The sequence below is a fragment of the Neopelma chrysocephalum genome, unplaced genomic scaffold (genome assembly GCF_003984885.1).
Source record: "Neopelma chrysocephalum unplaced genomic scaffold, ASM398488v2 Primary Assembly neopelma1_299, whole genome shotgun sequence".
Classification (NCBI taxonomy): domain Eukaryota; kingdom Metazoa; phylum Chordata; class Aves; order Passeriformes; family Pipridae; genus Neopelma; species Neopelma chrysocephalum.
This window is the reverse complement of record NW_020897961.1, coordinates 801717-826243: the sequence shown is the minus strand read 5'-3', so window position 1 is coordinate 826243 and position 24527 is coordinate 801717. Positions and strand designations below refer to the sequence as shown.

The following is a 24527-nucleotide window of genomic DNA, read 5'->3' as shown; positions in this document are numbered from 1 at the left end:
GAAGTCAACAGGAGTTAGGTGTGCTTTGCCTCCCAGAAAGGTACCAGGCTTTTAAAAGTAATTTACAGTATTTTTGAAGTATTCAGATGCCCAAATGATAGCAACATAGGTTTCAAACATCACCAGAGAGGTTCCCTTTGTGGAATATGCATCCTGCTGTTTTCAGTCCCACTTTTAGTTTGAGATGCTGCTTTTTCAGGTCTGGTCACCAAAGGTTTTCATCAAGAGATTCAGTTGCTCTGTCAAGGTTATCTCGAAATTTGATCTCAGGTCAATTCACTGTTTCCTTAAAATACACAGTGGAAATAATAAATGCACTGCTTCATACGATATCCCAGTGTCACACAAAGCCTAATGCCTCTCCCCATCCCCAGATATCTCCATTTAGTTACTCCCTTCTTTTCTCTGCTGGTCTAAATCTGCAGACTTGCACATGCAAACAGAGGCTGGGACAAACACCTAAGTACCTAAGCAGTTAATAAACACAAGAAGGGCCACCAAGATTTGCTGACAGCACTAAACAAACACCTCATGTTATGATGCTGCTGTGGTAAGTCTTGAAGATCAAATTCCTTTTGAAATATGAAGGGATAGAGACAAGGCAGAACAAACTTGCTTGAAATCTCAAAGAATTTAAGTAAACAGGCTAATCAGGCCAGCAAGAAGACTGGTGAGGAGAGAATGATTTAGGGAGGAAAACCACACAGCAAGACAGCCATTCTGGTGTCCAGCTCAAAGCCTCTGCTGTCACTAAGCCAAGCTATTTCTATTTTCAGTGGGCCGTGCCTAGAGATGAGTATCACACACAGTTATTAAAGCAAATTCCTGCATTCAGATGCGCTCTCCGAGCCACACTGTCAGTGCACACAGACACACAACTGACACCACAGCATCTTCAAACCTGCCTGCTACTTCCACATTTTGTTTGTACAGCAGTAGTGTCTCTATTTTAAAGCCCAGATCAGCTGTTAAGCTTTACTCCATCTAGTCTCATCCTATCTGTCCAACGTGTAAAACTGCCGTTGCTAACATCTGCCTAAATCACACAAACGCAGTGGAACAATTGCTTAAAAATTATTTACACTAGGTGGATGGAATCATCTGAAACAGAATTTAAAGCTCATTAAACAGCTCCTTGACAAATATTTGTCATCATTTCTCATTTGTAATTAATTATATTGGGCTTTACCTGACGATAATTCAGCGTGGTCTCAAAACAGACAAATGCCTGTGTGCTGAACAGAAATTAGCTCAGCAAATGCTCAGTGAGAAATTGTGACAGTTTTACGAAACAAGAATTCCCATTTAAATGCAAGTCCCCCTGCTTCCTACCCCACTTCTATCTGTGCTTTATAAATATCTGTGTCCCATTTCAGGCTTGTCAGATGAACTGCCTGATTTGAAGCTAAACAAACATCCGCAGAAAAAAACTCATTACCTTACTCAGTGTTCAGAAAACCTGAAACCAACTGCTTACTCCATAGGGATGGTCAGAGCTGACTCAGGAAACATAAAGTACTTCCCAGGCTTTAAGCTATCTTAACATTCAGGTCAGATTTCCTTTCTCATCACAGTAAACCATCTTCACCATGGCACGTCAACAGCCATGTCACGTCAGCCTCCTGCCCAGAGTCCTACGCACCAGGGGGTAGGAGGGGAACAAACATCTTAGAGAAATCTCACCTCACCACAGAGCTCTGCAGAAACCTCCTTGCCAGCACTGCCAGAGCACATCACAGAGAAAGTCACTCCAATGGATTGATTTATCACATTCTGAGAAATGACCTTTCCCTGTCAAACCGGCATCTAAAATGCCCACCTGGGTTTGGAGAACCTCCCGCTATTATTGTTGGTAACAAACACACCAGCAGTGCAGCACAGGCTACTCCAAGCCTGGAAAAGCAGTCAGCTTGACAAGGCACCAGTCACACTAACATGGGGACGGAGTGTCTGTGCCTTCCTCCCTTCACAGCCTGGGAGATGTGGGGAGGTCAGTAACTGCTCTGGAGTAAACCACAGAGCTCGCTGCTGTTAGTCCCAGCAAGGCCACTCATGGGAGAATCTGGTGAATCAGATCAAATTGCAGGACCACATCTCAGCTGCTTACCTACAGATTTAGGGCTGGTTTCTGAAGGTCAAGGCTTCAAAATGCTCCCCAGTGTAGGGGCCAGGCCCACACTGCACACAGCTACACAGAAGTCTTGCAAGGCCAGGTAAGGATCACTCCGGCCACATCTGCAAGGACACTGGAATGGCTCAACTGTCGCTCCAAGAAAAAAAAAATCCACAATGAGACACTGCTGTCTTCATTTAACTCCCTCTTCCCCTGTATTCCCCACACAAACATTAGAGACACCAAGGTATGGGGTGCCATAAATACAGAGACAGATGACTATAAGCAATGGCCTCTGTTTCCACACCACTTTACACTTGAGAAGCACGAGAAGGTTACTGATACCCAGACGTAAAAGCAGTTCCCAGAGTGGGAGCTGGTTAAAGTTTTGCTTCAAGGGATGGGGAACTTTTATCAACACAACCATAACAGACTGAATGACTCCTCCTGAGGCTACAGCAGCCATGGGATGTGTGTTCTTGTGCAGCACCTGTGTCCCCTTGCCATCTACAAGCTTCACACAACCTGGTATTTTATACAGGCTGGGCTTTTTCAGTCACCCCAACAAAAAGCATTTTGTAGAGGACAGGTGAAGCTGTATGGAAGTTCTTGCTCCTGTTTGCAACTTGATACAGCATGCATATAGAGATCCTGGAGTGACACCTCACACCCTGTCAACTCACACCCCTACAAGTGCCCTCAGAAGCAGAGCTCAGCCTTGTCCCTCCACAGTGGCTGTTCCCTCCTGCACGAGCCACCACCTACCTCTGTCCCCTCTTCTGAGCCATGGGTTTAGATTTTTCTGTGGTGAAGGTGTTCTGCACTTTCCTTCTCACAGTTTTTCACATCAAGCAGACAAAACACTGTCTCTGCACACTTTCAGCTGTGCTAAGCCTAAGAAAAGGCTGAAGTTCAAGCACAAAGCCTGGGCTGGGATAGTCTTGTCAACATGCACAACAACATGGGTGCAAGTGTCTTCTGGAACCTGAGGAAAGTCTCCATGTCCTCCAACGACCTGGGGGTAGACCCAGTGCATGAGATGTACAAATATCAGGACAACTCTTCACAGCACCCAAGGCTTCTTGTCTCAACTCAAGCACATTAACACCTAAACATCTCACCAAGGCTGAGATATCTCACTCCACCAGCCACTCACAAACTCCTCGCCAACACAAGAATCACAATAAAAACTTCAGGCTGCTACAGGCAATGCACACAGTAATTCCTGCCACACTGGGCTTGTGCCTTAGACACCTTCGTCTCCCTCTGATCCTCGGAAACAAGTTTCTCAACATACATATGGAGCTGCAGGAAAAAGCACCTAACAACAATTTTGTGACATTATTTCTCAACGCAGCATGAAATCGTTAGGTCAAAATGTGCCACCTATCACATGAACATTAAAAGTATGTCAAGTCTCAGTGTGCAAGCTATTGTTTTATCTGAATGTGATATTAGCTGACAGAACTGGGTAATGTTTCTGCACTCCTTTTTAGTGATATAGGATTACGAGAGGATGCAAGTAGTAGCCATTCTTGGCTTAGCAAAGAGAGGAGAGTGCAGCAATTATTTTCAAGTGGAAAATAAACAAACAAGAAGTGAAACAGAATAAAGACATTCTCTAAAATACCCTACCAAGTTCTGACCATAAAACTCGCTCTTCATTTCCCCTCCAAGAAGGACTACAGTCAAAATCTCAAGTCCATATTTCCATAAAACCCTTATTGACACGAACTGGGGCTTTGTTTGAGGAAGAACGGAATTTCATCCGAAACAGAGGCATGCAAATCTCACTCTTGCCAACAAACATGTATTCACACTTTTCATCTGTCTAGTTTGAGCAGGACACTTGTGGATAGGCTCACCAGGTGAGAAATGGTGGATAAATTGAGTCTGGACATTACCTCAGCATTTGCTCGTTATTGCTTACACCAGTCTAACACCAACCATGTGGAGGTTTGTTGGAGTGAAAAAATCCTCCCTTCAATTACACCACAGCCTCTGTCAGAAGCTGTAGTCTGGATGGACACAGGTGTAACCAAAGACAAAATCAGGTTACAAAAAAACCCCAAAAAAAACAACAAAGCAAAAACAACCACCAAGAAAAAAAAAGAAAAGAAAAAAAAAGAAAAAATACTAACCTGAAAATGCCACTAAGTATTCCTGGCTAAATATTTAAACAGCTTAAGAGCTACACAGATTTTTTTTTGTTAAACAATCAGCTTCACCTCCACATTTATTTTGACAGTTCGTCATCGTTCCAGTTGTGATTCCAGTGCAACATAAACCCAAATAAATCCGCTTTTCGCCACAGCAAACTTCTCCGGATCAGAAGTTATAAACAACAAAGCCCTTCCAACACACGGGGTGGAGGTTCCCCTCGCACGGCAGCATCTCCAGCACGGCCCCGGCCGGGCTGACAGCGGTCCCACGGTCGCGAGTGGGTGGGCGGAGGGGACACGGCGAGCCGGGCCCGGGCCGGGCGGGGGGAGGAGAAGCCCCACGGGCGACGCTTCCCTCGGCCCGGCCCGGCCTCACCCACCATCTGGGGGGGGTGACTCGAGCCGCCCACCGCGGGGCCCACTCGTGACATGCCAGCAGGGAGCGCGACAGGACGGGCGCCCCCGACTCGGCACCACGAGCGAGAGGAAACACACGCACGCACACACACACACAGACACAGCCCGACCCCCCCCCGCCGCCCCGCGGACACGAGTGGGCGGCCCCGCCGGGCCACGGCGGCGCGAGAAAAGTTTGATCCGTGGGAGGGGAGGGAAGGGAAGCGCCGCCGGGGGACCCGCGCACAAAGTCCCCTCTCCCGGCGCGGGGGGGATGCGGGGCTGGGGCGGGGGGCACGGCCCCGGTCCCGCCGCCGCCCGCCGGGAGCGGCGCGCCGGGCTGCAGGTGTCGGCGGCGGGAGGGCGGCGGGAGGGGAGCGGGGCACCCCCGGGGCACGGGGAGGGGGCGGCGGGACCGCCCCCGCGGGCACCCCCGGCGGCACGGCGGGATCGGGGGGGGGGGGGGGGTGCCCGGGTGGGCGCCGCGGGGGCTCCCCCGGCGCTGCCCCCCGCACACACAATGAGGCGCACACACAAAGCGGAGCCGCCGCTCCCTTACCTCCAGCGCCTCGAAAGTGACGAAGCTGGACATCGCGAAACCGTCGATAATGTCCTCTTCGGCCGAGGAGGACTCCCGCCGCTTCCTCCGGGGGGGCCGCGGCCGGGACGGCGGCGGGGGCCCATTGTCTTCCTTCTCGGAGCCCGAGGAGGAGAGCGCGGCGGCCCCGGGGGCCCCGCCGGCGGCCCCGCCGCGCCGCCCGCCCTGGGCTCGCCGCTCCCGGTCGCGCTGGGACCGCGATCGCCGCTTCTTCCGAAGCCCGTTGCATCGCGCCGGGCCATCCATGTCTCTCGCCGGCTCTCCCTCTCGCTCTCGTTCCCCCCCCCGCCCCACCGCAGCCACAAATCCGGCTCCCCCGGCGGAATAACGGGGGAGGGAGGGAGGGGAGAGAGGGAAGGAGAAAAGGGAGGGGAGGAGAGGAGAGGACAGCAAGGGGGTGGGGGGGGGATGAAAGAATCCGAGTGCGGTTCCACCACCACCAGCAGCAAGCACCAAATGTAAGAGATTCCTATAAGCGAGCCAAGGAAAGTAATGGCTGATCTCAGGTCGCCTTTGTAAAAAAAAAAAAAAAAAAAAAAAAAAAAAGGAGAGAAAGGAAAAAAAAAAGCCTCACCAAGCAGGCAATAAATCAGAATAGCGGAATGCTTTGATCAAGGGGCTGGGAGGGCGAGGATCTTCGAAAGAGAGGAAAAAAGGCAGAAAAGAAGGGGGCAAAAATAAAGAAAGGAGCTCCGCTGGAAGGAGGGAGCTGAGAGTATTTCCTTGCACAAAATTTATTTTCTTTCTTCCTTTTCTCCCCAACTAAAAGAAGTTCCATGGGGGGGGGAATATATATGTAGATGTACGGAACTCCTTCTGTCTGCGTGTGTGTGTGTGTGTGCAGGGAAGGGTGCAGCCTTCCCCTCCCCACCAACACGCACTCCTCTCCCCCTCCTCCTTTATCTCCCTGGATCAAACACAATAATAATAATAACGATGCATCCAGATGCAATTTTCTCAGGCACCGACCAAGGATGGATTCGGGAGTGGAGATCGGATCCCAGCCCGGCCCCTCCAAAAACAAAACCAAACAATAAAAAGAAGAAAAAAAAAAAAGAAGAAAAAAAAAAGAGGAAAAAGGGGAGAAAAAAAAGAGCCCCAAAACACGCCCACCCACCCCAGCTATTAATACGGATCAATCATGGCAAATTCATCGGATTAATTGTGGCGAGGAAGGAGCGGGGGGCTTGGGGGGGTGTGCTGGTGGTGGCGACAATAGATCCGAGCGGGGAGGAGGCGGCGGCCCCCTCCCCAAAAGCGGCGGCGGCAACAACAACAAACGCTGACGAGGAGCCGTGCGGCGGCTCGGGGGCCGCTGCCGGTCCCGGTGTCGGTGCCGGTGTCGGCGGTGCCGGTCCGGGGGTCCCGCCGAGCCCCGCGCGGGGCGGTCGCGGTGTCGCCCCCAGCGGCCGCGCGCGCGCGCGCCCCCGCCGCGGGTCACGTGACCGCCATCGCCGCCCCGCCCGCTCCGCTCCCGCCGCGCGAAATAAGTCGCGGGCATGCGCGGGGGGCCTGCGCCGTGCGGGCGGCGGCACGCGCTGACCCCCCTCCCCCCTCACCGACACCCCTCACCCGCCGGCCCCGCCCGCGGGGGGCCCGGACCCCGAGTGCCCCCGGACCCCGAGTGCCCCCGCACCGCTCCGGGCCCCGCCTGTCGGGGAGGGACGTCCCCAACGGAACAGGCTGCCCAGGGATGCCTCCAATGGAACAGGCTGCCCGGGGTGGTTGTGGAGTCCAAACCCACCAGGACGTGTCCCCATGTCACCTCCTCTGGGAGACCCTGCCTTGGTGTCAGACTGGAGGACCTCCAGAGGTCCCTTCCAACCCCTGACCACTCTGTGATTCCATGACTCTGTGTCCAGCCCTTCGCCTCCTGCCCTGGCTCGTTCCCCCACAGCCCGGGTCCCTCACGGCCTCAGCTGCTGCCCCTGCCCGGCCGGAGTGTGAAGCTGTTCAGCCTGGGTGTGGGGAGAAAGCATCAAGAGCAGAGACCCGGGGGAATCAGGAGATTTGCTCAGAAGGGAGAAGGATAGAGGAGGAGCAAGGAACAAGATGGGGAAAAAGAGCCAAACCTGTGGAGTCTCAGTGCTCAGAGCAGGGAAGAGGGGCTCTGGAAGCACAGCATTGGTTTTCCTCCATGTAGCAGATGATCAGGCTGTTGTGTAGTTTGAAATATATTGGGAGAGGTTGGAAGAGCAGGAAGAGAAAGTGAAATAATTTAATACTCCATCTCTACAGGAACTAAATCCGCCTCCTGTAGCCGCTAATCATCCCTCCTTTGAGATACCCAGAAGGGCTGCAGCAAGGGGAACACACACGGGCTGAGTGTATTTTTCCAATAGTCTCCCTCTGGGCTGCTCTGACTCTTAGGGGATGAGGCTCTGCTTGACTGTGTAATATGTTGTTTACTCTGTACCTTAACTTAGGCCACCAATCAAGTAGTATTTTTAATATATTTTCTATGAGCATTAAGTGATTATGAGAAATACTGGGAATCAGATACACCTCTCTTTCCGGAAGGCAAGTGACACCTTTGCCACCTCTCTCTCCACACCACATCTCCTGGATGGCATGCAGTGACTTTTAAGCTGGTGTGAAGCAGAAGAGGAGGAAGCACAAAGCTGTGGGTAACCTGATAGTGTGAGAGCGTGTACCTTACAGAAGGCCATGCTGCTTATTGCACAGGCACATGTCTAGTTTTTAAACATTCTCAAATATCGAGCTAGAGAACATCACCTCCTAGATCTGACCTTAGATCTCCCTGTTCAGATTTTGTTTTCTGTTTAACAAATGCATTTCTCTGTTTTACTTTGGGTTCTTCTGTCTCATAGCTGCCTGCCAGATCTAAATAATCTGACTATACAGAAGCTGAACCAGTATTGCTGAAGTGATACAATTTGTGTGTATAACAAGCTCAAATATTACAAGGTCTCTGTCTTCTGAGAAATATTAAGCTATGCTGTGTCAAACAACTGTTACCTGTTGGGTTTTTTGGAAAATAACTGTGTAATTTTCAGGGCAATGTAATTGATTATAGTTTCCTGCATATCCATCACCATTAAAGTGACTGAAGAGACCTGTAGTCGGATACATTTCTGCAGACATTCATTGCATGGCTGAAAGTCTGCTCAGTCTGTTTTCTTCTGGAATGCACATATGTGGAAAACAGAAACGATACGTGATTTATTTTGCATTCTTTGTAGAAACAAATCACTAGACTTGAATGTCTATGGAAAAAAATAAGATTAAAACCCATCCATCTAGCTCATCCTCTATTGAAAAACATTTTTGTTCTGCACAATATTTATCTCAAGCATTAGAATTCACAGGTCACCTTCTTGGGTACAATACAGGTGAATTATCCCTTTTCTGGGTCTGATCCGGCAGGAGCATTTCCACCAACCTTAATTGATTTGGGAGTATCATACAGATGCTCCAGAAGTTCCCTCTCCAGTGGGCTTTTGCCTCCAGCTGAACATTTCAAGTGATCTTATCAGAAAGGATAACACAGACCTCCATGCACATTTGTTCTTAGGTTGCCTGTTAGCTTTTCCTCTAGAAATACATCTTGCCTGGCATCTGGTGTGAGAAAATAGCATGCTTTTTTTCCTTTTTTTTTTCTTACAGCACCAGTCTGCTGTGGTACCTTGCTGAGTCACTGTTTTTGAGGTTAATGACTACTGTACTCAACTGGATACTCAGTAATTAACACCCACGGAAAGGGTACTTCTCGAACATATACTAACAGACCTATAATCTTCTGATTTGAGACAGATACCAAAAGCTTTCTGTTTCTAAATAATGAAGAGGGAAAGGTTAACACAGACCAAAAGCAAGAATTGCAATTTCCATATCGCCATTAAGCACTGGAGCAAAAAAAAAATTTGCAACTGTAAAAACACTAAAAGGGGTTTTCTTAGGACTAGCCCCTGGCATACCTAAATGAAAAGGATATTTTGAAATAACTTGAATATCATGAGGTAATTCATTGCTTGAGGAAATGGCAAGAACTTTGCTTATAGCAAGAGTAACTTGCACTGTGCTTTGGCATTAAGCTCCAAAGATGGAATTTTTGTGGAGTTCAGTCCACATAAGAATCTCAGCAGAGGCAAATGTACCCTTCTAGGGTTAACATCCTTTTAGGAGATGGGTAGTTTAAAATAGCAGAATGTCTGTCTTTCAGACTTTTTTTTTTTTTTAATTTTAGAAGGAGTTCGATCTGGGAATGCAAAAAAGCCCCAAGAGAAAATGGGAAAAAGAGCCTTTTTGTTATTGTTTCCACCCTGCTCATACAGTGCATGTGTAAGAATAGCAAATAATGACAACCAAAATTCTAATACAAAATAAAAGGCAGGGGCGGTTGTGTGGATGGCAGAGGAATGTAAAACAGTTCCACAAAACTAAACCAATTTTCTCCAAATTGAATTGCTTATCTGAATTGTATTGCTTATCAGAGAGGATTGTCTGGCTTCGTAGCTGAGGCTGCACCGGTTGTTTTAAAAGGTGTTTTCCAACAAGGTGGTTTGAAACAGAAACAGTTACGGAAGAAGGAGCTTCCAAAGTTAACCAACAAGAAGACTAGAAAGCAATGACCTTTAAAAAAACAAATAGTTCAAGAATAATGATAAAGGCAGTACCAAAAGGAATTAGTTGAAACCCAGGGGAAGGCAGGTTTTCAGAACAATATCAGAAGAAAATATACAGGAAGAGACAATAGTTCCTGTCACAAAGGAAGGAACTCACACAGTCAGTGGAACTCACTGCCCCGCAACAGCTCAGAGGTCCAGAGTAGTAAGAACTTTCAGAATAACCAGAATATTGGTTACCAAGTGGCTGGAGGGCATGTATATTTTAATGCCTCACAGCTTAAACCAGTTTCTAAAACAAAGCAGGAGACTGAACTAGATGGACCACCAGCCTGATCCAATCTGCATCCTCCTGACATTAATGGCCATGGCAGGCACACACCTGAACCTGTCTTCAAGTCTCTGCTGTTTTATCTCTTGTGTGCAAGAACAATGCTAGAGCCATCCTCCCCAGTACCAGGAGATCAGGGGGTACATGAAAATGTTGGTAAATTAGCTGGTCCTGAAAAGCTGAAGTTTGGATTTTTGTAGCTGGTGGTAATCCTTGTGTAACTGGCAGATATTTCTTAAAAAATAGCTTAGAGTTCAGGAAATCTGGAAAGTGAAAAGAAAAAAAAGAAAAAAAAAACTGGATGGCATCAGCAGAAGTACAAGTTTTCCCAGAAAAGATGAAAAACTAATTTATCTGCATTTCTTGTTTTTCTAATTCATTATAATACAATTATGAAGTAAAAATATGAGTCATTTTATAAAAAAAAAAAAAAGAAAAAGAAAAATCAGACCAAGAAGGAGAAAAGAACTTCAGTCTTGATCTATTGACTTGTGTGGATCTGTGGTAATTTACAGCAGGTGAAATCTTGGTCCCTGGAGAGCAGGACAGTCACAAGCAATAAAGCTGAGTATGTTTATCATGTATGGCCAGACAAACCCAAGAATTTTTGGATCCTGCTAGTTTCTTGGGATTTTTTAATAAACACCCTAGTGGAAGCTGACTAAACCTGTGCTTCTAATTGCCTGAGATGCCTTATCCCACAGCATGAATGTTGGTGAACGGCAGTGCTCACAAATACAGAGTAAAGCAGGTGTCACTGGGTTTCAGGAAGCTTAATTTGAAAACACGATTCCAAATTATGAGGAAAAAAAAAATACTGTATTGGTTGTGAAACTGTAAAGGATGGTGATAAATGGCAAGGTCAGAGTTTGTGTCATTGTGGATGGAGGATCCTGGAAGGGTTTTTTTTGATGCTGCAGTCCTGAATATCTAATATCCAGAATATCAAATAAATAGTACATTAATGAAATTTGGAGACCACATTAGATTTGGAAGAACCACAAATATTCACGTTTGTTGAGGAACAAATATAGGAGACACGAAGAACAAAATCAAAAAAAAAAAAAAAGAATCATAGAATAGAATCACAGAATCATTAATGTTGGAAAAACCCTCCCAGGCCATCGAGTCCACCCTGTGCCCAATCCCCACCTTGTCCCCCAACCCAGAGCACTGAGTGCCACGGCCAGGCCTTCCTTGGACACCTGCAGGGGTGGGGACTCCACCACCTCCCTGGGCAACCCCTTCCCATTAATGCCTGACCACCCTTTCCATGGAGAAATTATTTCTGAGAAAGAGAGGAGTCCGAGGTAATTAATTATATTCACTGTGGAAGCAAAGCACAAACTGTAAATTATAGTTCTTCAGTTTGCATCCTAAAAAGTGAACTGGTCTTCTAGGGTGAAATTCTGACCTCAATTACATGTAAATGAGAAAACTATTATTTTCACCAGGAAATTCAGCTGTTTTTTCAGTTTGAGAATGGGATTTTTTAAAATGTGACTATGAGATTTAGGAGCATATACCTGCCCTTTTGTCCCTTCAAAAACTGTTCACCAAAGCATATTGCTAAGTAGATAGCATATGTCTCTGCCCTGGAAATTGGTCACCTTTTTCTACCTGAAACTACTGTTTATATTTCATTGATGCCCAGTTCAGACTGCACTATCATGTGCTATACCAGTTCTGCTGGTATGTCACAGCAAACAATCAGTTTACATTTTTCCTTCTCTCCCACCTTCACCAAAAAGCATGTGAAAGAAACACAAGAATGGGGTTTTCCAGCATTTTCAATCAATGGTTAAGATAAACTATGTTTTAGCCCAACACGGGTTATGATATAGGGAGAACTGCATGAAATTTAATAGCCTGGGTTATCCAGAAGGTCAGACTACCTGATCCTGGTCTTTCTTGGCCTTTTAAGTCTATGAATAAATTAGAAAGCTGATCTCTCAAAGTTTTAATTTCAGAACAGTCTTTGTAAAAAGGGGTGGAGTGGAATTGCTAATTAATTACATCCTCCTCCAACATTCATTTTTCTCCCTGAGAAATGGTTTCTTTTGAAAAACACTGTTTAGTTCCACATCTAAATTACAAAAAATTTATATCTCTTTATGTCATACACTGTACTGTGTGCCAGCACAGCAATTATTAAAGCATTTTTATTGATATTACACAGCTCTCTATGAAATGTGAATTAAATTTATCATGAAAATTGATTTTTAATGACAGCTCAAGTTTACATTTCTGACGCTCATACCTTTTCACTATTTTTTTGTTGGCAGCAGAGTAGGGCAGCTACAATATCTTTATTTGTCAGAAATAGATTAGGAAATATCCTGTAGTTTACTCACATTTATCAGTGTGATTCTACTGATGAAAACAATGAAGTTCTCTGTTGAGGTTCATGTGCAGAGAGCAGTGTGGTCCAAATCTGCACACCTGAGTACTTGAAGTCCCTCCCCTGCACTTAAGCATTTACAAGAGTGTCTTGATTTTTAAAGCTGTTGAATGTGCTCAGCTCATTCTAGTTTTATGAGAATTATGGGACACCACATCCCTGGAATCAATCTGTCATCCTCTACCTCTTTTTCCCTATATATTATCTTTCCTTATTACTAACAAACTGCTGAAGGTAACTTTTGGGTTAGCAGACTGAACATGACACTGGATGCCAAACCAGTTAACACTGCAGGGAATGCTGCTTTTTAATCCACCTGTTTTTTCAACTGCTGCAGATAGAAAGGGTGAGAGAATTTTCTGGGCTTGCTATTTAACTTGTTGTATTAATGTGCTTTGATGAAAACAGACATCTGACGTGGGAATGTGCAGGAGCAGAGTCCAGTCTTACAGCATGACCTGGTCTCCTCTGGCATTAAGTAATCTGTGGACAGAAAGGTACAATGTGAAGTCAAATGCAATTATTGACCACTCCAAACAACATTGTGCCAACTGAGCATCAAGTGTTCTTAGTGCTCAGGTGGCGTCCAGAAGGAAATTAGGTCTGTATTAGTGTAAGCTACTGCGGATAAAACCTCCAGCTTGGCAAAAATGTCACTTTTGCTTCTCTAAAACTGTTGTATTTCTGTAAGACACATCTGTGCAGGAGTTGGGGGGGAGGCTTGGGTTGTTTTTCATTGGCTGATGGGAGGAGGATTATTGGTTGCTGTTAAAAATGATCCCAAGCAAACTTTTACAAGGTCTTCCGTGACTAATAAAACCTGAGTCTTTGAAAATGTGCTACAACTCAAGTTGTTGTTAAGAGATAATTCTCTTCGATCCAGATGCTTCCATCTGAAGTGCAGTGCAGAGAAAAGAAAAAGGGAGAAGGAAATTTGATGGAAGGTCCCTGAAAGCAGAGGGAGAAGAAATCTGCATTTTCTCTTGCTTTAACACTTCATGTGCTGAACTTGGGGACTGAGGAAGTCCCATGCCCACCGTGACCTGTGCTGAGATCTGGGAGGAGGATTGTCCTGTCCAGCCTGGGTGGGGTACTGACACACAGGGATTTCATCTGAAAGGTGACAGTAGATAAGGTGGGGTTATCTTATTCCTGGTATAATCTCTGTAACAGTGAATACATGATCATAGATCTGTGAAAGTGCCTTGGAACAGCCTCTCTTTACAGAAGTGCCCTGAGATTCAGGCAAAGGATTTTGATCACCCTCAGCAGGTTCAACATATAGTTGCAAAGGGTAGTAGAATCCTTTCCTCTGTGATTTATATTGTATATTTTCAGCCATTTTTCACCTCTTCCTGCACTCAGACCCAAGGACCTGTTTGTGAGCAGTGAGTGAGATAAGGTGTGGAGGCATTTTCTCACAGTCCTGCAAGATGTGGTACAGCTGCTGCTCATACAGTGATGCAGCATCTCCCTCCAGAGAGGGATGGACATATTTTCCTGGCCACCCATCTTTTGGGTGTTTATCTTATTTTGACTGATCTTTCCCCCTCCAACCTGTTCCCTCCTGCATCTTGCTCCTGACGTCTGAACTTTACACTTTAGTCTGGAAAAATGGATATCTCAGTCATCTCTGGAAAAACAAATTTGTTTGTTTGTAAACAATAAATTATGACTGGCAGCCTTGTGTCATGGGACACCAAATCCTTCTAAATACTAGTGATACCTGGAAATCTAAGGCACCTTTAAAAATCACAGAATGGTTTGGGAGGGAACTTAAAGCTCATCTTGTTCCATCCCTTGCCATGGGCAGGGACACCTTTCACCAGGTTACTTTGAGCCCCATCCAACCTGGTCTAGAACACTTCCAGGGATGGGGCAGCCACGGCTTCTCTGGGCAGCCTGTTCCCAACATACAGATCTGATATATTCTGCAGATGGTATTCAAGCAGCCCCAGTATTTACAGAACTTCACTGATAATGTCTCACTGTTTACTTGCCCCAATCTAAAATATCCCAGCAGCAGACACTATATATTCTGCTATGGGAAGGCAATCCCTTTTTATCTTCCATGAATCTGAAAATACACCAAGCTCCTTGAACAAAAAATAAAAATAATAATGAGGCAGACAGAAGCAGTATAAATCAATATAGCACTATTGATGTCAACAGAGCTATGCAAATATATACTCGCTGAGGATGACACATAAAATCAAGCCCTAACTTTATATGGAAAAAGATAGAAACTACAGCAGCAATATTAAATACACTTTTCAGCTATGTTCAAAATGGATTGTGAAATAAGTCACTGTTGTAATAAGTAATCTGAGAGGGTTGTGAATTCTTCTGTGAGCTTGTTGCATCAGGAGACAGAAGAAAAATCAAAGCACAGCCTTGCAAGTAGCATTCCCCCTGATATTAACAATAAAACTGTAACACTTCTTGGTTTTAAATAACAATTCTAACCAGTTTTCGCAAGTTGTTGTAAATTCTGCTCTGCCCCAAAGACTCAGGGTTGCGACAGTGCCAGGACAAATGCCACTGCAGGTGAGTGATTTGTGTCAGCATTGGTCAACTTAAGAGTTTTACTAAACATGTCATTTATCTCAGAAATCATTTCTGGCTGCAATGGGCGTTGTGGTTGTACTGCAGGGAAAGATCCCAGTGAGGCACTGGGTTGCTTGGATAAAGCCCCCACAGACTAAATAGAAAACATCGCAGTATCGTTAGTGAATTGCTGCTCTTTTGAGCAGAAGAAGCTGTTGGGCTCACACAAAGCTGTGGTGGTGACAGAAGGATGTGTCTTTTGGTTAAGCTGCCAGTCCAACACTGGTTTACCAGCACAAGACTTGCCATATGCACGAATCCCCTTTGTGATCTGATGAGCTCCTCCCGACTCTGACATTCTCTGCTGTCAGACCCGACCACAGAAATGGGTAAACAAAGGGAAAACAAAGCTAAGGAAAAAAAATACTTAATAAATCAACAGCTTAGCAACTAATGCATGTGCCTACCCCATAACTTCACGTAACAAAACTTGTATGAGTTAAATATTCACCTAGTATTCATTTCACAGATGGAATTATACCTCATGCACATTGAGAGATAACTACTGAAACACCAAGATCAGCTTAGCTCCTGTATCCTGAAAAGAACAAAAAAGAAAAGAAATTGTTGCTGCACCAAATTGTAGAAGCGTTAAAAGATGCAAAAGGGTGTTCAACTAGTAGACAATTTTAAGTAAAGCTAATAAAACATGGCCACTTCATTATTCATTCATGAAGAAAGGCTGAGTTCAGACACTGGGTTTCAGTAGAAAAGCTGGACTATAATATCCTGTCTCTTCTTCATCATTCCCACAATCTCCATACACATTTTGTTTATGTAGCAATTCTTTTACTGCACTGAAGACCAACCCAGGGAAGTTGAAGAATAAATCCCTGCTATTTTAATAGACTTTAAATCCAGTACTGATCACCCTCTTCCTAATTCCAGGATGGAGCAATGCATGGTGCTGGAACCTCATGCTGACAGCACTCAGTGCTTTCCAGGGAATAACCTCTTCCTCCTTTCCCTGAATCCTTATGAAAATCCTGGGTGTGCTCCTCCTGAATTCAGTTGCAAGATTCTCTTTGCTTTTAATTTGTAGCAGGGCTGTAGGATCTGATGAAGAGCGACACCAGGAGCTTTGTGATCCGTTTTCTGGCTCTGGTTCTGACACGCACCGTGAATAGCGGCGTGCAAATGACTCCGGTCACTTGTTCTTGCCTCAGACGGCCCATGGAAACAGGGCTGGAATTAATTTCCCTGTTTGCAAAGTGCCTCCACAGCGCTCACAACAGCGGCCGTGAGCCGGGGCTGCGCTGGGCTGAGGACGCACTGCCCCGGGCACCAGGGCTGCGGGGGATGGAGGGTGCCAAAGTCAGCCTGGGAATTTTAACAGGCATCCAGATCACCAAGGCAAGTTAAAAACATGATCTTTGAGCATCGCCAGCCATAATCACTCCAGCTTTCTGCCCCAGCCGTTCTCTCCTGTGTATGCAGTTCACCACTCTCTCTTTGCATTGTTCCTGCCTCTTTTACAGAGACCTTCAAGCCATAAAACTTCTAGGAGTGTAACACACTGTCAAATGAGGCAAAGCACCTAATAATCAAGTAAACAAGAAGCATGGAGGTCCATTGAAGGCAGAGTTTGGTTGGGCAGAAGCTATTTTATGACTTTACTGATCTGCTGCACCTTAATTTCATCTTCTCCTTTTCCTGTCAGAGTGTTCTTGCCATTTAAAATTTAATCCCTTGATTTGACATTTTCCCCTGTCCTCCATGCCACTTGCTATAATTACTCTTCCACTTTCCAATGCAGCTTATTTTTTTCCCAGACTGAAATTTATTTGTAATTTCTCAGAAAAAAAAAATCTAGTTAAAAACCAACTGCCATGGATAATTGAAGGGGGAAAGGGAGGAAAATTGGATAAGGGAGGATTATTGCTTGTAAGGGCACAGTTGAGGTAATAAAGGAAAACAGCAAGTTCCAGCTGTAAGGTTTGGTCAGATCTCTCTAACAGCAGACAGATGGGATCATGAACCCCTTGAGGTTGGCATAATCCTTGTGTTCTCACTGCTGGGCACTGTGCAAACAGTGGTTCTTGCATGGGGCCATTACTTCTGTAGTCTGTCCCAAACCAAATAATAGCAGCAATATCTTCATAATACAAAAATATGGACCATAATATAGTGTAAAAATGGTATATAGACTTTTACAACACACTTAGGAACTTACAATAGCAGGTCAATTAAGGACCAGCCTTTGAAGGTCCCTTTCACAAAGCTGCTAAAAAGCTGTGTCCCAGCCCTGTGGCACCACAGAATCAGAGAACCACTTGGGTTGGTGACCTTTATGATCACTGAGTCCAGCCATTATACACTCTTGAAATCACAGAATGGTTTGGGTTGGAAGGAACTTTAAAGCTCATCTTATTCCCACCCCCTGCCCTGGGCAGGGACACCTTCCACTAGCTCAGGTTGCTCCAAGCCCTGTCCAACCTGGCCTTGGACACTTCCAGGGATGGGGCAGCCACAGCTTCTCTGGGCAACCTGTGCCAGGGCCCCACCATGACCCAGTGGCTGGTACCGCATGCACTGATTTCTCTGGGAATGCCACAGCAAACCAGTGTCTGGAAATGATAGGTAGGAAATACCTTTTCCGAACATCCTAAATTAATAGGACTTTATTATGTCAGTCAACTGTAAAATCAGAGCACAACTCACTAGCCTGACAGTGTTATTTTGTCAAGGTCCCAGTTTGTGGGCTGTTGGAGGGTTTTTCTTCTTAATTTCTATCTGCTTTTGGTTTATCCTCAATTCTCTTTTTGTTTCCCTTTGTATTGATTTTGCAATTCTCCTTTCTGCTTTTCACATTTCACACACAGATTTCAGTGATTTGGCTTCTTGTCTTCTTGCATTGGTATTTAATACAGGCATTTGTCTCCATGCTCAAACATATGGAGGTTCAATATCTTAACAGCTTCACAGAACTCCCACCAAAACTTTTCTTCTTTTGTTTTTGCTTGGGTCACACTAATAGTGTTCTGGCAGCTAAATGTTGGGACCTCTTTTCAACTAAAGTAATCAAACAGAGAAGTAAAGTATTTTGATAGCTCCTCTGGTCTTTAAGCAAGTTCACAGGCTCAGAGATTACAGCCATATTTATATCATTGCTGAAGAAATGTTGGGATTTTAAGCAGAAAGTCTTATTCCCTTATTTATTATCAACACATTAACATAAAGGGAAGTACAAATGCAGGAGTGTGAAATATGATTGTCACTGGGCTCAATGTTACAAATGGATGCAATATTCAAGTGTACAGCTCAGAAAAGAGAGGGTGCAGCTGTCTCCAGGCCTGGGGTTTATCCCAGAGCAGCTGGGCTTGCACAGGCCTTCCCGTGCAACAGGTTAAAAGCTGCTCTGCAGATGCTTCACCAGCAACATCAGCTTCAGGCACAGCATCTCTGTGACTGGGGGGTTCTGCCCACACTTCTGTGCTCTGTCTTACACTCAGCCACGGGCATAAATTGCGGCCCAGAAGGGAAGGCATCAGGGTTCCTCTGCACAGTGCCTCTCAAGGGGCTAAATGGTGTTTGTGGTTCTCCTCTGGTACAACTTGTACACAGAGCTGTAGCTGGAGGGGAAAAAGGTACCTCCCTCTCCACCCAGTGTGGCCTTTAGGAAGCTGCATGGCATGTAGAACCAAGCATTTACAAACTACCTCATGGTAAAAGCAATTCTACATCTGTTTAACTTTACTGCCATGAGAAGCCCCATCTCATTGAGTCACAGACCGGGCTGGGCTGGGGAGGGACCTTACAGACCATCTCATTCCAACAACTTCCACTAGAACAGGTTGATCCAAGCCCCATCCAACCTGACCTTGAACACTTCCAGGGATTTCAATATTTGAATCTATGGGATTAATCAGAAGCAAAGGTTCCAGTGTACAAATAGGTGTGGACAGGACCAGGACATTACAGTTCAGGCTGATTTGTATTGGAGGTGTTCAAGACACAACTGGACGTGGCACTCAGGGCTCTGGTATAGTTGACAGTGTGGAGATTGGTGAAAGGTTGGACTCGATGGTCTTGGAGATCTTTTCCAACCCTCAATGATTCTGTGATTCTATGAATCCCCCCACTGCAGGGATCTCTGTCACACCTTTGCTCAGGACAAAAGGCTGTGACCCCCCAGTGTATTTCTTATATTGCCATGACTTCAGGAGGAGCATGAGTCCTTATCCACTCTGTTTTCAGTCATTTTTTAATTTAGTCATTCTGATAATTTCAACTGAAAAAGAAACCACCCAGTTTCAATGAGATCTTGGCTTTGTAGAGTAGCATACAATCAGATCATACCTCAAATCTTTGTTGTCCAGCTCTAGTCTTTCTAGAGTGACAGCAGCTGAAGACAAGTTCAGTAATCTCAGCTTTTAAATAATAATAGAAAAAAGGCATTAGCCTTCAGCGTTTTGAAAAGTAGTTTTCCAAGTCTGTAGTCTGTAGTATACGAATCACATTCTTTCACAATGATGTGTTCAACACAGTTTTCAGAAATCAGCCCTGTAATTTTGCTGGCTGTTGCCTTCCTTTTAGAAAATTTGGACTTTCTAGTTTTGAGAGTGTGAAATTTCTCTGTGTAATTACTGAAAATAGGGGGTTTTTTAAAGACTGATTTTTTAAATGGATATGAAATTAATTTACCTAGGTTGAGTCTCAGAAAATTAATTCTTTGTTCACAGAGTAAGTTGAAAGTTTGGGGAGGATTTGCTGTGCTCACCATAAAAATGAGAGTTAATAGCTGTTGTAAGCACTGTGTGCATCCCTGACTACAGTGTGGAGCTGCAAAAGATGCTGAAAATCTGTATTACAAAGATTAAGAGGTTTGGGTCAAACAACATGAATTATTATGGGTGGTTCTTTTCATTTTCATTATTCAAACCCTCACAGGCAGTGCCAGATGTTGCATCTTTCCAGGAAGCTCTTTCAGAAACACTTCAGACACTGCTTTCCATGGAAGGAGCTATTGTTCTCTAGGAGTGACTCTCCATCAGTGAGGTGTAAACGCAGCTCCAGTTTTCGTAGCTTAGACAGACTAAGGTTGTACAGTAACAGAGTTGTGACAAGAGGATTTATTGACCGATTTAGCATTTTTCCCCAGAGTAGAAAAGATTATTCTGCCCAATTAAAACCAGGAAACCTCATTACAAAGAATCTAGTAGAACACTCCTTTTTATCAGTGTGTGGGAGACACTGGGATGGCTGTCACTGCCTCTCTCCTGAGGAACCAAGCTGATCTTTCCAGAGCTTAGGAGGTCTATAACAACAGAGATAAATGAACGACACTGCAGGGAAAATGATCAAGCCAAGACTGGAGTTTTATTTGTGTCATAAGCACTGACAATGTAAAAATCAAGAGACAGTGGCAAAATAATAACTGCCAAAATAATTTACAAGCACAGAATTGTACATTTTAGACAATCAAAGTTACAGACCTGGGAGTACAAGATTAATTACTTTGTGATAGAAGACAGTATTTTCAAATTTGAGTGAGATGATACTCTTTGAAGAATCCTGAGTAATAAAATAACATAAAATTCAGGGATACCAGCTCTTTCAGATTTATAGATCTGCAATGTCAAGCTCTCTACTTGCTTTACTTAACTGGTCATACAGCCTGTCTGTAGGAAAAAAACAAAGAAAGAATAAGGCAAAAAGCAAATGATCCACAAAGGATAGCCAAGTAGAAAAGGATTGTGTTTTCTCCTCTTCTCCCCTTTCTCTACTCTAATCTCCCTTTCCTTCCCCTCAAGTTCTGCTTCATGCTAGGTGTTGATGAAGGCCTGTGGGTTTTTTTATTGTTACTGTTTTATTAGGAGTTCAGTCCCTCCTGAGTCTGAAACGTTCTGTGATAGCTGGAGAATAAGTCAAATGTGACACTACATAAAATAAGAGACTTGAGTAACTGCGATAGGAAGAGATTTACAACCTGGGTGTGTAAAGCTTTGTGGTGTTTTTTGTTAACACTTAATTTCACTTCTGTGGCTGGACTCACATTTTCCTGTATTAAACTTCACCAAGCTTCTCCCTTCTGATACACTGGGAGAGCTGAAAAAGAGCATTTCTTGAGAGACCTGGTTGAAGAATTAATGTCTGAGTGGTTTGGCTGAATTCCTAGGGCCCAGGGGAAAAGTCTGGGGGCAGAAACCCCAATGATGGGACAAGGTCTGACTCTGACCTGCTGAAAAGTAACTGCAGGGACAACAGCAAGTCAGGGCAACAGAAAGTAAGGACAAATTGTCCCCACATCCCACCTGGAAAGTTTCACTCATGAGTTTACTCGCAGCTCTCAGCGAGGATGCCATAACTCTTCTAGTAAAAACAGAACTGATCTGTACCTTTTTAAAAAGAGGTTCCCTCACCCGACTTCTCCTCCCATCACCCTATAAGAGCTGTCACGCAGCAGGTTTTATTTTTGCTGAATCCAAGTTTAGAGTGTTAACAAACAGACCAACCAGGGACATATTTAAGAGAGACACTGCATTTTCAGCACGATGCACAAGCAAACCAATCTCTCTCTGACACAGAGCTTTTCTTGTTCCCACATCTCTCTGAGCTGAGTGTCACCTAAGCAAATTATGTTCTGGCAATAAAGACAATAAAACAATATTCATATTCCGTGGCGTGTTAATAAAGCACCATGTGGCTCTCTCCATTCCAGTGGCCAGAATCTAACAGAGACTCCCCTTGCAGGGAGAGAGGAGGTACCTCCATCAGGCTGCCATATCACAGCCCCATCCTGGCTCGTTCCTCACGCTCCCCTGCCTGCATTCACTCCCTCACTTCCTTTCTCATCAGACACAAGCTTTCCAGGGCAGCAAACACTCTTTATGTTTTACATGTGCACAGTAGCAAGTACAATGCAATTCCTGCCCTTAGGCATTCACACAAAACAAGTCTTAAAAGGAGTATTACATTTTTGCCTCTACATATGGCTTTGTGTAGAATGTGGCTCTGAACTTGGCTTGGCCACAACCATCTCCTCTGTACAAATAAGCCAGAGGGAAGCAAGTCCGTGGGAGCTTTAGGTGTGGGTAAGGAGAAGGGCTGCAGGCTGGTTGCCCAGGGTGCTGGAAGGCTTCTTAACCTGGCATGACTTGTAGAGGAATTTTGGCAGCAAGGGGAGATTGGATGATTGGGTGCTTGGAATGTTGGTCACTGCTGAGCAGTGTAAGCACCTGAGACCTTGCCAGGTCCAAACAGGCACATCAAGCACAGCTCCTGTGAAAAGCTGAGCAGAGACAGTCATCAGCTACCACTGCCATGCTTGCCCCAGGGCAAGAGACAGCAAGAAGGCTGTCAGAGGCCACCACTTGGGTGATTTTGACAGCTGACAAATATCCTGGTGCAGAATGACCCATTCATCAAAGGCAAAATTAATTATGGATGAGATTTGAAGGAAGTGTTCAGGAGTGCTGTGTTTGGTTGTTAGGTACTGGTGGTCCAGGCTCTCAAGGTCACCACTAAAGGGGATGTTTAATGCCCAGCTGACACTCCCCTTTGATTTCAAGCTCCTTTTAAAATTAATTTGCACACTTCCTGGCTAGCTGGGATACAGGCTGGATTAGTAACACACACCACTGCTCCTCTCAGCTCCCTTTCCTTTCACTGCCTTTGAGTATTCCAACTTCTCCCTTTGCTCTTGCTTATCTGAGATCTTCTATCTATCTGCAGTGTTTTCTCTCTGTGCTGCTCTCATTGCTCTTCTCTATCCCTCCACCTAATCCTTATCCTTCTCTGTGCTTCATTTAATCCTGTCTGCCCAATTATGCAAATTGCACATTTACATTTTGACAGGGCTCCTCCACCCCTTTTCACATTGTTATTTGTAATACAAATCATTCCCCCACTCCCTCCAGTTCCCGGCTGCCTCTCAGCTTCCTCACCAGGATGTTGTGTTGCAAACGTGGGGCTCAGAGGTGATCCCTCCTCCAGCCCTGTGCTGGGGGCCCTGACCCAGAGCTGTGCTGCACAGGACAGCTCAGAGGAGCTCATTGACCTCCTTCTGCTGTGCTGAGGAGAATCATGGAATCACAGAACGGTTTGGGTTGGAAGGGACCTTAAAGATATCTCGTTCCACTCCCTGCCATGGGCAGGGACACCTTCCACTAGCCCAGGTTGCTCAAGATCTTACCCAACATGGTTTTGAGCACTGCCAGGGTTGGGGCATCCACAACCTCCCTGGGAAACCTGTGCTAGTGTCTCACCACCCTCACAGGGAAAAATTTCTCCTTAATATCTAACCTAAACTTCCCCTCTTTCAGTTTGAACCCATTACTCCTTGTCCTGTCACTACAGTTCCTGATGAAGGATCCCTCTCTGGCTTCCCCGTAGGTCCCTTCAGATACTGGAAGGTTCCTGTGAGGTCTCCACACAACCTTCTCCAGGCTCAAGAGCCCCAACTTTCTCAGCCTGTCTCCATAGGGGATGTGCTCCAGTCCCTTTATCAGCTTTGTGGCCCCCTCTGGACTTGCTCCAACAGTTCCATGTCCTTCTTATGTTGGAAGCACCAGAACTGTACCCAGTGCTCCAGGTGGGGCCTCACAGGAGCAGAGCAGAGGGGCAGAATCCCCTCCCTCGACCTGCTGGCCCCACTCCTGTGGATGCAGCCCAGGACTCTGTTGGTTTCTGGGCTGTGAGTGCTCACTGTTGGCTCGTGGTGACTTTTTCATCCCCCATCACCCACAGGGCTGGTCACCATCACCTCTCTGCCCAACCTGTCGGTGTGTCTGGGATTGCTGTGACCCAGGTGTAGGGCCTTGCACTTCACTTTGTTGAACGCACAGTATCTTTAAAAACAAAGTTCAGGTAGAGAAATTAAATGCTATTTCTTCCATAAATTAATTAGTAAAACTCACAAGAGTTTGCAACAGCACCTTCAACCTTAAGTTGCATTTATTACTACTGCACTCTGCACCAGATGTTATATTCCCTCATTTCTCTAGCATGTAAGGTTTTTCCAGTAGAGTAGCATCAGTTTCTGCTTCCATTCCCACTCTTCCTTGGAGGAGATTTGTTTCTGCAGACTAGTGTTTTATTTGGGTAAGCCCTTATTTATCTTTATTCTAAGTACATCCTGCTCTGGGTTTACATTGGAGAAGACAAGGTCAGGGAAGTATACATCTTATTTAGACTGGAAAGTGCTGAAGTCTGAGGGCTCCCGGTGAGAAGTCTCCCAGCAGTAGGCATTATTCTTACTGCTCTCTCAAGATGACCTTCATTAGTTCCCACATTAGTTCATTACCTCATCTCCCACGAAAGCTTCACGTTTGTGACATGTTACACAGTGGCAAAATTATATTTAAAACTGCAAAAGCCAGCTTATCTTCACTG

The 24527-nt window shown here is 45.3% G+C and overlaps 1 protein-coding gene across 6 annotated transcripts in view; it reads right to left on the bottom strand.

The window, feature by feature from the left end:
* The window catches only part of LOC113978231 (autism susceptibility gene 2 protein-like), a 397184-nt gene extending 391579 nt beyond the window's left edge, over positions 1–5605 (bottom strand). For all 6 annotated transcript variants that reach the window (XM_027704999.1, XM_027705000.1, XM_027705002.1 and 3 more), the window contains exon 1: positions 5231–5605. In XM_027704999.1, coding sequence (XP_027560800.1) covers positions 5231–5515 — 285 coding nt within the window. In that variant the 5' untranslated portion in view covers positions 5516–5605. The remainder of the gene's footprint in view (positions 1–5230) is intronic.
* Between the last annotated feature and the right edge of the window lie 18922 nt (positions 5606–24527).